Below are 15,328 nucleotides of genomic sequence, written 5' to 3'. Positions count from 1 at the left end.
ATGTGTACCTTTAATAATCCAAGGGCGACATTAAAAATAACACTTATTCCCTGGAAGAGAAAACACAAAAAGAATATTTTCAGTGTTCATATCTGGACTATTCAGCTGTCTGTCCCCAGAATGCCCCACAGTTTAAGATAAAGTATAAAAACTTAAGTAAAGAAATGGAATAACTTGAAAATATCTTGGACAATAATAATTACAGGTCTGCTACTAAAAAACATCTTAAAACAGACCCAGTCTCCCAATCTTCTAAGAACTTTTTTTTTTTTTTTTTTATGTTTATTCACTTTTGAGAGAAGAGAGAGACAGCGCGTGAGCAGGGGAGAGGGAGGACACAGAATCCGAAGCAGGTTCCAGGCTCTGAGCGCTCAGCACAGAGCCCGATGTGGGGCTTGAACCCACGAACTATGAGATCAGGACCTGAGCCCAAGTGAGACGCTCAACCGACTGAGCCATCCAGGCGCCCCAAGAGAAGAAATCTTTAGCCCTATTCTCACATTCAACAAGAACACTTTTCCAAAGTATTCTATGCTTCCCAACCAAAACATAAGAGTCATAAAATTGTGATCTCTCAGCAAATAACTGCAGGTGGCCTTTTCCCTTATTGTGTGCTGCCCCGCTCCAAATACAGCAGTCATTCTGTGTGTGAGCCCTCTACCCCAGAACATAATCTGCTCAGGGCTCCCTCCAACCTGCCTCTCCCTCAGCTACCACTTTGGGAGTGCCAGGAACAAAGAAAAGATAAGAGGAGGCACTAAGACCTGCTAAATTCTTTAAGTTTCTGGACCTCAGTTTCCATAACTAATGTTCTCCCAAGGGTTTTCTAAGCTAATTAGCTGAAAAGTTTATTTAAATTACTTGGCATGCCAGGAGGCCCTTAGTAACTACTTAAAACAAATGGTTGTTTATAATACTGAAAAACTATAAATCTTAAAGGGTTGACTGAGACTAGGAATTGGTTACATAAATTATGGTATACCCAAAGAATGAGATATTTGGTAGCAGGTAAGAATAATGGCATATTTGGTAATAGTGTATCTTACAGTGTTTCAAGCTGGGTAGAAGGCAGAAATTCTTCAAGGGATTTTTGTATGCCTTGAATATGGCATAATTAAAAAGAAGGAAGGTGCAGATGTGTGTCTATAAATGTTCAAATACATGAAATGAAAAGAGATTACTAAATAGCATATATAGCATAATATTTTAAAATATATACCTACAGAACCATAATGTACATTACATAATACTCCATATGAAAAAGTTATTCTATATAGAAATAACACATGTAAATCAATAAATGCACACAAAAAGCTGAAAGAATAGACACCAAAATGTTAAAAGAGTCACTCTCCGGAGAGTGGAATTAGAAGTATTTTTAGAACTTTTTGCTTGTTTTCTAGTTTCTGTAATAAACATATATTATTGGGGTGCCTGGGTGGCTCAGTTGGTTAAGCATCTGACTCTTGATTTAGGCTCAGGTTATGATCTCATGGTTGTTAAGATTAAGCCCCTCGGCAGGCTCTGCTGACAGCATGGAGCCTGCTTGGGATTTTTTTTGTCCCTCCCCAGCTTGCACACGTGCTCTCTCTTTCAAAATAAACAAACAGACATATATTATTTTGGAAATTAGTTATTCTTTTCTTAATCACCCTGCCAAACCATGCTTGGCAAAGACTATTACTTACTCTAATATCTTTTTTGTTTTAGTAACAGACCCTCCAATTTTTAGCAAATTCCTACCCAGTTTTTAAAAACTCTCCTTTGTAGCTAGATGTGGTCAGGTACCTAAGTTCCTGCCAATAAGAGAGAAATGCAAATTCAGGTGGAACATCTAGGAAGTCTCTTTTAAAGGGGGACACACCCTCCTCTGTCCCCTGACCCTCCCTGTCCCCTGACAGGTTACTGTCAATCTTCTGGTTTCTTTTATGTGAATGAAGAGAACTAAACCTCTACCTTAGTCACTGTGACTTTGAGTTTCTTCAATAAATGCAGCCAAACCTAATACTAATACAAATGTCTAGTAGTGGTTTTCGTTTTTCTTTTCTTTTTTTTTTTAAGCCGAGAGCACCTTTAACAAAACGTGATCACTCGCTTTAACCCAAGGAAGCATTACTTAAATCTGGATTTTTGAGCATTAAAATAAAATAACTAAGAACAAATTCTGTTTTGAAGGAGCCGACATGGGAGAGCACTGTAAACAAAAGCTGAAGTGTTCTGGCCTCTGATACCTACCTCACATAAAAGCAGGTCGATGATATGGAAGACCATGTAGAGAGGGAATTTTGCAGTGAAAAGTGTAAGAAACCACTGGGAGGCATACATGTGTGCTTCAAGGCTTATATCCAGGAAGTGGTTGTACAGGTCAGGGATGTATTCCTGAAATAGCAAACTAATTAGTTTTGGGCACATATGCAGCTGTTCAACTCCCACTCATAAATCTGCCAGGAATAGGCCAAAAAAGTCACATATTTGTGTTTTCCTACAAACCTCCAAAGTGCTCAAAAGAACACTTATCATCAAGTATTAAGCAGGCACTTGGCTCTCTTTTCTGGTCCACAAACTAGCTCTCGAGAGGAATCCCCAAGACGGTGACAAATATTTGGAATGAAAGTTTTTCTTTCCAAGTTATGAAATGTTTGGGAAAGTTTGTTTCACTTTTATTATGCTATTCCTAACCAGTCAGCTTCAGAGCCTTGGCGGATATTTCTTGATTTAGTTTGCTATGTTAAAGTCCCCCACAAAGTCATCTGATCTTTTGGGTGTTTATGAGATTGAAAAACCAGCTCACACCCATTCAGGTTCACACCTTATTAATCTTGGCATTGTCATCACATAGTGAGAAATGAAAAATATAAAACCAGTCCTTAACGTTGGATGGCTAAGGCAACCACCACTGCTCCCTGGCACCAATTCATGGATCCAGCTCTCCCCAGTCCCGTACTCTTAGTGGCGAATGCAAGCTGGTTTCTCTTTTTACCTGCATGAGTCGCTCCAACTGGTAAAATTTGCAATGCAAATCTTCAAAGTTTTGCTTGAAAAGTTCCCTGAGACCATAGTCAAACATGATCTTGACCAGAACACTGAATGCCTGTTCTTCAGGCATCTGTAACAGACAGGGAATGGGGTGGGGGTGGAGGTGGGGATCACAAAACATATACAGAAGTTTTCTCAGTATGTTTAATTCATCCTTCCAGCCCTATCTAAATACTATGACATTTAGTGATATGTAGTAACTCAGGTAGTTGTGTTTTACTACATGCATTCCCTCAATAAAGAAATATTAATGATACCTATTCTGTGTCAGATACTGTTCCTATCCTCCAGAAGTTTCCCATACAATCAGTGTAGAGTAAGCATAATATGAATTAGGTAGAAAGATCAGTGGGGATCCAAGAACAAGAAGGCCTGAGTCTGCCTGACGGGGCGGAGTATAGGCTTTGCAGGACCGGATCTGAGCTGAGCAGCAACAGGCCGACACACAGTGTAGGTTTCATCTTCTCAAATCATGACGCCTTCATTAAATCATTTTGCCTCCTTAGCTGCTATTTCTTTCTACTGAAAGTGTTTTTCTTCCTCACTGGCCAATTATAGCAGAATCTTAAATATCCTAAGGTTTATTGTAATGCACAAAGTACTAAAGTAATGGTCATGGCAATATATAAAATATTACAAAACCCCTCACCATTCAATTCTATTTATAGATGTTACCCTGTTTATAATAATACCTACATCTTTCATAGCTTGGTGGAAAAACATTTCCCTGAGAACCTGGCAAAATGTCTAGTTTTCAAAACAGAAAAAAAAGCACTGGAAACGTTATTTAAGGCTTGGTGTGATGTAGCAAGCCTTCAAAATGTCAAGAAGGTGGGCGGGCTTCTGTGGAACAAGGGGATGGAAGTGGGCTGAACACAGAAATCAGAGACTAAAGCAGAACTACAGAACAAATTGGATTCAGTAATAAATGATAAAAGCATAGCAATTTATTATTGGAAAAGGTAAGGGCATTTGGGGCAAAGGAGCAGATCTCAGAGGTCTCTATCGTGGAAGGCAATTTCACAATTTTGTCCCCATGCTGAGGGACACTTGGTCTGCCCCAGAGTGGCATTTCTGATGTCAGACAGCACATCTGCTTTTCCTCTGAAACAAGCATTTATCTTAACACAATGGCAAGCAGTACAGAGTTCAAACCAAGACACTGGCGATTTGTCTGGGAAACCCATTTTAAAGAGACTGTGATACCTAAATGGGGGCAAATGTTCTTGGACCGAAGTTGAGAACAGAGACAAACCATACAGGCCTGAGAGACTTTGAGATATCAAGTCTTATTAAAACAACAGAACAGGTGTGTCCAGGTGGCTCAGTCGAGTAAGTGTCCAACTCTTGGTTTAAGCTCAGGTCATGATCTTGCAGTTCGTGAGTTTGAGGCCTGAGTCAGGCTCTGTGCTGACAGTGTGGAACCTGCTTGGGATTCTCTTTCTCCCTCTCTCTCTGCCCCTCCCCAGCTCTCACTCTCTCTCAAAATACATAAACTTAAAAAAAAAAAAAAACAACCAACAAACAAAATTTTAAAACTTGTCCTTTTGGCACACCTGAGGTTAAGTGTCCGACTTCGGCTCAGGTCATGATCTCACAGTTTGTGGGTTTGAGCCCTGCGTTGGGGCTCTGTCCTCACACCTCGGAGCCTGGAGCCTGCTTCGGATTGTGTGTCTCCCTCTCTTTGCCCCTCCCCTGCTCGCAGTCTGTCTCTCTGTCTCTGTCTCTGTCTCTCTCAAAAAAATAAACGAACATTAAAAAAAAAATTTAAACCTTGTCCTTTTGATGGACATTAATTAGCTTGTCTGTGGTACTCGTTTTGCAATGTAGAGCCTATCAACTCATCAAATTACACACCTTCTGTATGTACACACACACACACACAATTTTTGTCAATTGTACCTCGATAGAGCTGTGGAAAAAAAACCTGACCTCTTTATTGATGTCACAGCTTTATGATATTTTTACATGCTTACTAATACCAATAAGCTAGGTTCTCACAGTAAGAAGATACAAAGTGGTTTTTGGTTTTACTCATATTACAACCTATATACAAAATGGCTTCAAACTCTTCAAAAGCTTCCCCTTACTTAGAGAAACAAAATCCAAACTCCCTGAGCTGGCCTCCACTGCCCTCCTTAAGCTGGTCTTGTTGACCTGTCCAGTTTCCTCCCCATTCCTCATCACACCCATGATGGTCCAGTCACACTGCCCTTCTTTCGTTCCTTCCATATGCCAAGTTTTCCCCATCTCAGTGCTTCTGCATAGTGTACTATTCCTTTCACTGGGAGTGCTCGACTCTCCACTTTCTTGCTTTTAAAATAGTTTTCTTATTTTCCTAGCAATGTTAGCTTTAAAAAGTTAAACAATACAAACAAGTACAACAGAGAATGATAGATACCGCTTCTCATTTCTCAGTGTTCACCTTAAAGGTTACCTCCAGAGAAGTCTATAATATAAATTAAGGCTCATTTGTTATACTCTTGCATCAAACTTTTTACTATACCTTTATAGCGCCATTGAAATAATGATGTACTTGTGTGACTTTCTAATTATAACCAGTCAGCTTCACTAGCTCTGTATCCACAAAGATTGGGACCATGTCTACCTTAGTCACTCCTGATCTCTAGCATCTACCGTGCTAAAGATGGAAGTACCCATGAACTCTCTACTAACATCACCTGTGTGGTATTTTTGCCAAGCATTTTAATTTTAAACAAGAGGAAATGATCAGACAAATCAAGAATGTGGAGTATTTTACAAGACAACTTGCTTGAATTTTTCAAAACTGTCAAGGGCATAAAGCACAAGAAAGGCAAGGGGAGGATAGTTTAGATTAAAAAAAATAAAGAGATAGGACAACCAAAAGCATTGCTTGAATTGTCACTGATCTTGGTTAGAAAAAAAAAAAATTATAAAGGACTTCACTAAGTAAACAATTGGGGAAAATCAAATGTGGATTGTGTGTAAGACATTACTGAATCAATGTGGAATTTCTGGATGTGACTACAGTATTATGATTATGTCCTTAGGAGATTCATGTTCAAGTATTTAGGAGTGAAGTATGGTGATGTTTGTTACTGATTTTCCAAAAATAACTTCAAAAAATGTTTTTGGTAAAAAATAAAATGCGTGCAAAAAAAAAAAAGAGGAAAAGAGACATAGAGAGATGGAGAAAGATGTGTGATAACATATTAATTGGTAAAATAGAACAAAAGTTTATGGGTATTGCACCCTAACCTTTTTTTTTCAATTTTGCTGTGGATTTGAAAGAATATCAGTAAGGTGGAGGGTAAAGGTCTTTGCTGAATAAATAAATGAATAAAATGGCACTAAAAATAGCCAACTTCTCTGCTTTCCACCTCTAATACAAAGAGCCCCCAAATAAATACTAAAGAACAGTCTACCTTACAGAATATAAAATGTCCCTAAGAGTTCAACCGAGACTATCCAATCATTCTAGCAATAAAAATGAAATCTACCCTGTACTAGTTTTCAACACTGTCATTTATTCTTACCATGTTTCTCTTCCATGACAATGTTACATTAATTTAAGGTAAAGGTTTCCAGATACAGGAGTCAAAACTCACGTACCAGGGTCTGGCCAAAACCAATGTAAAACCATGCTCGAGTCTAAGGCTAGTATAAGCTGAGGCAGCTCATGTGTAAATCGTAACAGAAACCTAATACTCACATGGAGAAGCAGAACAGCAGCGAGAAATGACTGGCCCTGGCAATAGCCAATCTCTTCATCATACACAGAATATGCCTGGAAAAAGAAAAAACACAGGAGGTGTAAATGAATGTAGTCACTCATGGGCCATACTTGCCCTACAGGACTCTGAACATAGGAACCTAGAAGATTCCCACATTCCACTATGGCATTTTGATGGTCAATGAATGATGCAAATATTTCTCTCCAATTGCAATTTTTTCTTTACAATAAACAGAACTGTCACCATGCCACTTCCTGTAGGCCAGGAGTGGGTAAAGTTAAGCAAAAATCACTTCAGCACTGAAAAAAGGTTGTTGTAACTCGTTGTCTTTGCTCATGCTGTCTCGTCTTCTGTCTAAAAAATATGCTCTTCCTTCAGGCTCCAAGCACTCCATTCTCTGGGGATTCCCTCTCTTCTCTGTACTTCTATGGTACTTGCTACACAAGTATAGTTATTATGCACTTATCATACTGGATTTTATTTTGCTTTGTTTTATTTATCTTTTTTGTGAGAGAGAAAGAGCATGCACTTGCGTGGACACGTGAACAAGAGCCGGGCAGAGGGAGAGGGAGACAGAGAATCCCAAGCAGGCTCCATGCTCTGGGTGGGGCCCGACGTGGGGCTTGATCTTACCAAGAGAGATCATGACCCGAGCCAAAACCAAAGGACACTTAACTGACTAAGCCACCCACCCAAGTGCCCCCGACACAGCATTTTAAATGTCCATCTTCTCTACTGGACTGTGAGCTTCTCAGGGGCTGGGGGTGACGTCCTATCCAACCTAGCCAGCACCTCACACCTTCAACCCAGCCAGTCATACAGCAGGCTCTCTCTAAATAATGTTAACTTTACTCATTTTTCTTTCTGGGAAAAAATCTTTTGGCAAAGACACCAAAATACAATCCTTTCCGCAATGCCAGTAATAACTTTTCTGATAAGAGGGACTACTCTGAAACCATTTGTGGGTTCCTTTGGAATTCTTGTATTTTTCTTGGCGGCAGATGATTATTACCCATCTCTTCTGAACACTATCTTTAACAGAATATTGACATCTAACATTCCTTGTGGTTTATTCTTTTTGGTTCTTTGTTTTTCAGTCTTGTTTTTATGATTAATATTTACAGTTCTCATGTAGGCTGTGGTGGAAAGGGAAATTCCTACAGATTGAAAATGCTATTCCCTATTTGACAAGTTTATTTCGGATGAAATTCCCTTTATTCTTCACTTTTTTTTTTGTGACACACTGTCTGTGCATCCCAAGAAAGCAATTCAGAATGAGCATGTTCAGAAAAAAGATCAGTTAGCAAAATATGATGTGAATGCTTATTAGATGACAATTAAGTTAATATACACATGTGTTTTACCATTAGCTTTTGGTAAAACTATAGCTTTAGAAATACATTTTATACATATATATGTTATATACATATATATATATATATATATATATATATATATATATATATATATATAATGGTAATTATGCTTTCATAAATTCAAGTAGAATTTAATATAATCTCATTAAATTCCCCATGTCATCAAAGCTTATCCAATGAGAGGGCTACAGAGCAGAAAACACATATACTTTGACAAAGACAAGATATGCAGAGGGCTTGAGAAACAATCTGCTTATATAATAAGGCATCACTTTTCACCTGTCCAATTAGTAAACACTAATAAGTATTAATAATAATTTTTATAAGACTGTGTTACAAGCTAGTGGTAATATATGCCAATACAGCTCTGTAGAAAGCAGTCTGACAATGTCTGTGAAGTTAATTAACAGTTGATTGGTCAAGAAAGAACAGAAGCTTCTGAGTTTGTCAGAGCTGGGTTGAAATCCCACAACTGCTAATGTCTCGGTCTGGACCTTTGGTTCATTACTTATACTTCTTACTTGTAAGAAATGAGACTAATCATAGTATTTGTATCATAGACTTGATGTATTCTCAGCTCTCTCAGGTAAATTGCTCAGCACATGGTTTAATTACTTATGCACCAGAATGAAATGTACTAAAGGTAGAGAATGGAGGGGAGCAGATTTTTCAGGTTCACAGAAAAGCTTGAAGGAATATATACAGATGTGAAAGTACACGACACCTTTGGGAAATGTTTGGAATATAAAATTCATGAGAGCTGTAATGAAATATGGGGAAGAAAAGGCACTTCATTAATTCATCAACATTTAATGAGTACCTACTATATGTCAACCACTGTGCCAACTGCTACAGATGCTAACATATATAAAGTGATTTCTGCCCTTGAGAACTTCATGGTTCAGGTGGGACATTTGGACACATAAATCAACTCAGAGTACAACAAGAAGTTCAATGTAGCTGAAGCATAAAGTATTTATGAATTAAGCCAGGATAGATTATAAAATGTCTTTAATGCTAAGCTAAGGAATCTGGGACCAGGAAATGAACTATGAAATTTTGATAGTGTTCTGTGGGTTATGAGGAAGCAATAAAGGCTTTCCTGGAAGCCCTGAAATCATCCAATCCTGGGGTCAACATGGAGAAAAAAGTAAGTTCGCTATAACTCAAAGGTAGGGAGACTAATGCAAGGCAGCTTTTGTAAAAGTGCTGGCAACATATGACAGAGGCCTGCCCCGTACCAGGCAGTGATTAGAAAGGGAAGTAAAGTGGTGCCTGGGTGGCTCAGTCGGTTAAGCAACCAACTCTTGACTTCAGCTCAGGTTATGATCTCACAGTAGGTGGGATCGAGTTCAGTATCAGGCTCTGTGCTGATAGAACGGAGCCAGCTTGAGAGTCTCTCTTCCTCTCTCTCTGCCCCTCCCCCATTTGCATGTGTGCATTTTTTTCTCTCTCTCAAAATAAATAAATGTTCAGAAAGGGAAGTATAGCTATAAGAGACATCAATCCTATCATTTTTGAGAGACAGAGCAGGAGTGGGGGAGGGGCAGACAGAGAGAGACACACACAATCTGAAGCAGGCTCCAGACTTGGAGCTGTCAGCACAGAGCTTGACTTGGGGCTCGAACTCACAAACCATGAAATCATGACCTGAGCTGAAGTTGGATGCTTAACCAACTGAGCTACCCAGGAGCCCCAGACATCAATCTTATCAAACTCAATGTGGCCAAAGGAAAGATCTGAAAACTAACAGAGAAATGACTGTATCTTCAGCATGATAATGGCATGGAGGGAAAAAGGAAGATGGTTTCTAATTAAAAGAGCCGTAACAACTAAACATATGGATATCGCTGGATTCTGATTCTAACCAAATGTATGAGGACATTTAGGGAAATCTGAATATGGCAGATACTGGATGGTATTGATCAATAATGATGGAAGCTACAGATGAATAATGATCTTATATTTTGAGATGCATAGTGAAGAATTTAGGATCATGATATCTGATATTTGCTTTGAAGTACTTCAGGAAAAAAAGGGATAGATGAAGCAACTGTGGCAATATGTTCATAAACATTAAATCTGGTGGAGGATGTATACAAATTTTATATTTGTATTCAACTTTTATATCTGAAAATTCTTATAATAAAACATGTTTTTAAATGAACTCTATTTTTAGACATTTTTGTTTGATGTACTTAACAGACTTTTACATGAAGAACAACTGGCAGCTAGAAGTTCAGGCCTTGAGAGAATGTGGATTTGGGAACATCTGTGCAGTGGTGATAGCTGAAGCTCTGGGGGTGGAAAGAGTCACCCAGGGAGACAGGGTAGAGCTACAGGAACTACTGACTGAGCACCTAGGGGAAGGCCTCTGTTTTAGGGGCAGGTAGAGAGAGAAAAGAAATCAAAAGGGAGTTAGCAATGTTGTGAGAGAAGGGAGAGCAAAACCAAGAGGGCGAGAGAGGTCAAGAGCAAAGAGAATTGCAAGGAAGAACACTATGAGACGGAAACTAGAGTGCAGTGAGATAAGGAGGTTGGGGATCAGAGGCAGTGGGCACAGGGTTTCTTTATGGGAAATTTTGCAGTAAGATGAGGCATAGCTGGATGGCTGCTTACGGGGAAGCACAACTGAGAAGGGGCTAAAAAAGAATGATCAGAGAAGAATATTACAAAAGAAAGGACAACTTTGGGGAAATTAAAATTAAACCCAAAAAACATTTCTCTAAATCTAACTCCCCTTATAGTTTGAAGCATCTAGTTTATCACTGGAAAACCTGTCTTTTATTGTTAGCCTGTCCTAAAACTTGTTAGCTGTACTTTCTCAATCAGTAATATATAGTAAGTTCCTTAAGGATATGTCTCATGCCCCATCTGTATTTCCTACATGGTAGATGCTAACTAGGTATTTAATTAATTTGGGGGGGGGGGGGGAGGGGACGTGGGTGGAGACTAAAGACTAGTTCTAAGGGCAGAGGAAGGTTGAAGAACTCTGGTCCTAGGTCCTCTTTTAGCCTTATGGCTCTGAAGTACCAAAATATTCTGGAAAATGGATTGCTGAAATTGAACACTTCCTTTACAGCTTTCCGGTACAGACTTTTTGACAGACATCAGTATTTCCCACCATTTATTATGCTGCAGTGCTAAAAGTCCACCTCGATAGGCATCAGCACTTCCCACTGTTGGATAGGTCCTAGGTGCCAAGTTCGTAATTTATAATGTGAATACCAAAAAGGAGTTTGCAGTGTTACAGGACGCAGAATCTCTTAACATAAAACCCACTGCCAAAAATTTAAATGTGGAGCCAGGGGACTGTCATCTGAAAGTCCTGATTGAAAGGGTAAAAGAAACCTAACCATTGTGTTTCTAATTGACTTCCTGTTCATTATGAGCGTAAAATTAAAAAGTAACAACACAATTTCAGAAAGTCTACTCTCTTCTTTTTTGCCTTCTTAAATACCAAATGCAAATTACACTTTGTAGTTATCTTTTGTGTAATTTCAAAGAACCAGAATGACCATTCAAAACCGAGGTTTTTTTCTGGATGTGAGATACCTTGCATATTTTATATAAGGAATCTTGTCCATCTCCTCCTGTGTCCTTAAAATAGTCATGGGCTGGGAATGTCCGGTTAATATCCCGGGTGATGGCACTGTCCTGGGGAGACTCCTGTGGAAACATTAGGAAAGAGGTTTAGTAATCAATCATGTACGTACTTGTGTGAGTTTATATAACAAGGTCTTCTCATTTACATGCTTTAAAATACTGCAGGGACATACATACACATATGCATGCCCAGAGTTACTACATCTTCAGGCACCAACTGTTCAAGCGAAAGCAAAATCAAATATTAAGAAAAACAATATGGAAGAAAAGCAACCTGCTTACTGTATATACCTCAAGTATACTCCATTTCTGTTGCAAGGAAGTACAGCTGCTGACCTTTCTATTGTAAGAGAGAAAATGTAATCAAAATGGACTTCCTATAGGAAAATATTCAAGCTAATCTCAAAAGGAGGTAAAATGCTCCCACTAGAAAAACTGGGTACAAAAACTGCTGCTTTAAATGATCCTTTGGCATGAAGCCCATGTGCCAGGTTCTCAAAAGGAAAAGAGAAGTCCCTTAATTGGGGTTTATCCTAAGGGCAAATGGCATAAAAATGCACCCAAGAGTCTACTCAATAGGAAACTAGACCAGCAAATGTCAAGGGATTCAAGTAGGCTATGGGAAAATATCCTTTCTTTTGCCAGTGGAGAAAACTAAATATATGTCAATAATATCAGCAAACTTTCATACCACATAGCAAGTATCCAGGTATTTCTAATAAATACCCCTTGTTAAATTTTATTTGCTCACATGCTAAAGAACTACAGCTAAGAAACATGACCTTCTATTTTAACAATGCATTGTTTTCATAAGACAATAGACTTGCTTCTCCTTGGTGAGACTACATCATATTCAGCATACCATCCAACAGCCTGATACTCCTGTTTCAAGATGAAAAATCAAAGTGATATTCTTCTCTTGTCCAGTAATTTCTCCAGTCTTTTAGGTAATCATGTTCCTAGGGCCATAAGTATTTTACAGTTGTGGGATTTGAACTTCACATTTAAAAATTTTATTGAACAAGTTTGACATGTAACACTGTATAAATTTAAGGTGTACAGTGTGTTACTCTGATACATTTATATACTCTAATATGATTGTCATTGTATCCATATTTATTACATTACATAATATATTCATTATATTGTTCATCAGGTCTCAATGGTTTATTTACTACTCAGTACAAGTTTGTACACTATCATTCTTATGCCCCCAAACTCCATCGACTAACTTTAAAGCCTATGCTCTTTTTTTAACAAGTAAACTATTTAAACTTTCAAAGACATTGCCAAACTGCTTTTCTAAAGACCTTTACCTGGTATACTACTAGTTTTTAATATGTTATTAGCAGTTAAGGCAACTCAGAACCATGCTGCTCCCTGACAAAAGGACAAAACCCAAGGTGAGACCTGAGACTACAGTAGTTATTGTCTAGTGGCAGCTTCCAGGCTGCAGCACACAGAGAGCAACCTGAAACAGAGCTGGGTGGGGAGTGTCTCCCTGAGTTGAATAAAAAGAATATGGAGAGGGCAAAGCAGCTAGAGTTTGTAGATCAGTCTACTGGATAGGAAAAGCTGAAAAGAAAGAGATCTGCAGAGCTATCTAGAGTCATGAATCATGAAATAAAAAGTGATAAACTGGACTTCATCAAAACTTTAAAGCTGTACTATTCAAAAAAGGCCACTGTTGGGTCGCCTGGGTGGCTCAGTCGGTTAAGCGGCCAACTTCGGCTCAGGTCACGATCTCGCAGTCTGTGAGTTCGAGCCCCGCGTCGGGCTCTGTGCTGACAGCTCAGACCCTGGAGCCCGCTTCAGATTCTGTGTCTCCCTCTCTCTCTGCCCCTCCCCTGTTCATGCTCTGTCTCTCTCTGTCTCAAAAATAAATAAAACGTTAAAAAAAAAAAATTAAAAAAAAAAAAAAAAAGGCCACTGTTAAGAACCTGAAAATGTAAACCTGACCAGGACAAAATGCCTATAAAATCTGATAATGGTGTTGTATCCAGAATATAAAACTTTGAAAAAAGATAAAGAGGCAAAAACAACTGGCTTTAAAAAGGGGGAATGGTGGGCACCTGGGTGGCTCAGTTGAGGTTAACCATCCAGCTCTTGATCTCACGGTTCTTTGTGAGCTTGAACCCTATATCGGGCTCTGTACTATCAGTGCGAAGCCTGCCTGGGATTCTCTCTCTCCCCGTCTCTCTCTTTGCCCCTCCCTTGCTCGTGTGTTCTATCTTCTCTCAAAATAAATAAACGTAAAAAAAAAAATAAATAAAAACGGGGTATGGTGGTATAAGATTGAAGAGATACTTCACAAAAGAAGGCATACAGATGGTGAATAAGCACATGACAAAACTTCAGCATCACACATCATTAGAACAATATAGACTGAAACTACAAAGAGATCCTACTACATACCTACTAAATGCTAAAATTAAAAAGAACCAAGATACCAAGTACTGGCAGAGGGTGTGAAATAACCGGAACTCCCAAAATTTGCTGGTGGGAATGCAAAATGGTACAAATATTTTAGAAACAGTCTGGAGGGTCATATAAAGTTAAACATATACTTCCCATTTAATTCAGTGATTCTACTCCTAGGTATTTCTCCAAGAGAGATGAAAATATGAATACATGCAAAGACTTGACCTTGAATGTTCATGGCAACTTTATCCATATTAGCCCAAACTGGAAACAACACACATGTGCTCCAATGGGTAAATGGATAAATAATTTGTGGTACAATCCAGATAGTGGAATACTACTCAGGAAAACAAAAAAAAACCCATACGTGCAACATGAATGGATCTTCAAAAGCATTTTGTAACTGAGAGGAGCCAGACACAAAAGATTATTTTCCATTAATTCCAAGTGTATGAAATTCTAAAAAAAGGTAAAATTGTACATTATAGAAAGTAGATCAGTGTTTTGAAGAGGCTAGAGTTAAAAGGAGAAAACTGATTATTTTTTTTTTTTTTTAAAGAATTGTCAACGTTTATTTATTTTTGGGACAGAGAGAGACAGAGCATGAACGGGGGAGGGGCAGAGAGAGAGGGAGACACAGAATCGGAAACAGGCTCCAGGCTCCGAGCCATCAGCCCAGAGCCCGACGCAGGGCTCGAACTCACGGACCGTGAGATCGTGACCTGGCTGAAGTCGGACGCTTAACCGACTGCGCCACCCAGGCGCCCCGAGAAAACTGATTATTAAGAGACATGAAAGAACTTTTGGAAGTTTGAATACGGAAATATTACCCATTACATCTATGGTGGTAGTTAAAATGTATTTAATCATTCACTTAAAATTTGTGTATTTTACTGTGTATAAATTACAAGGTTGATTTTAAATGGAAAAATAAAAAAGGACACCCACACAAATGAAAGAGACCCAAGATGATTCAAACTCTTCAGATTAAGAAGAATCCTACTTTAGGTAAATATACAGCTAAATGATAAAAATGATGTAAATCCATATTAACCTAAAGATCTTAAAACAGGGGTATAGCTTAGAGGCACACATAGCCGAGTTTGAAGGTTGGCTCAGTTTCTTAGATGAACAACTTCTATCAGTGTCTGACATGTACATAGAAAAGACTTG

The 15,328-nt window shown here is 38.7% G+C and overlaps 1 protein-coding gene across 6 annotated transcripts in view; it reads right to left on the bottom strand.

The window, feature by feature from the left end:
- The window catches only part of RABGAP1 (RAB GTPase activating protein 1), a 177,838-nt gene that overhangs the window by 28,694 nt on the left and 133,816 nt on the right, over positions 1-15,328 (bottom strand). For all 6 annotated transcript variants that reach the window (XR_013551668.1, XM_060608737.3, XM_060608738.3 and 3 more), the window contains 5 exons: positions 11,684-11,797; positions 6,731-6,805; positions 2,981-3,106; positions 2,236-2,379; positions 9-50 (listed from right to left, as the gene is read on the bottom strand). Coding sequence is in view for 5 of the 6 variants with exons in the window: in XM_060608737.3 (XP_060464720.1) it covers positions 9-50; positions 2,236-2,379; positions 2,981-3,106; positions 6,731-6,805; positions 11,684-11,797 (501 nt within the window). In the remaining variant the exon portion in view is untranslated. The remainder of the gene's footprint in view (positions 1-8; positions 51-2,235; positions 2,380-2,980; positions 3,107-6,730; positions 6,806-11,683; positions 11,798-15,328) is intronic.

Source organism: Panthera onca, chromosome D4, assembly GCF_046562875.1.
Source record: "Panthera onca isolate mPanOnc1 chromosome D4, mPanOnc1 haplotype 2, whole genome shotgun sequence".
NCBI classification, from domain to species: Eukaryota; Metazoa; Chordata; class Mammalia; order Carnivora; family Felidae; genus Panthera; species Panthera onca.
Note: the sequence above shows the minus strand (reverse complement) of the source record. Positions and strands in the feature narration are given on the sequence as shown.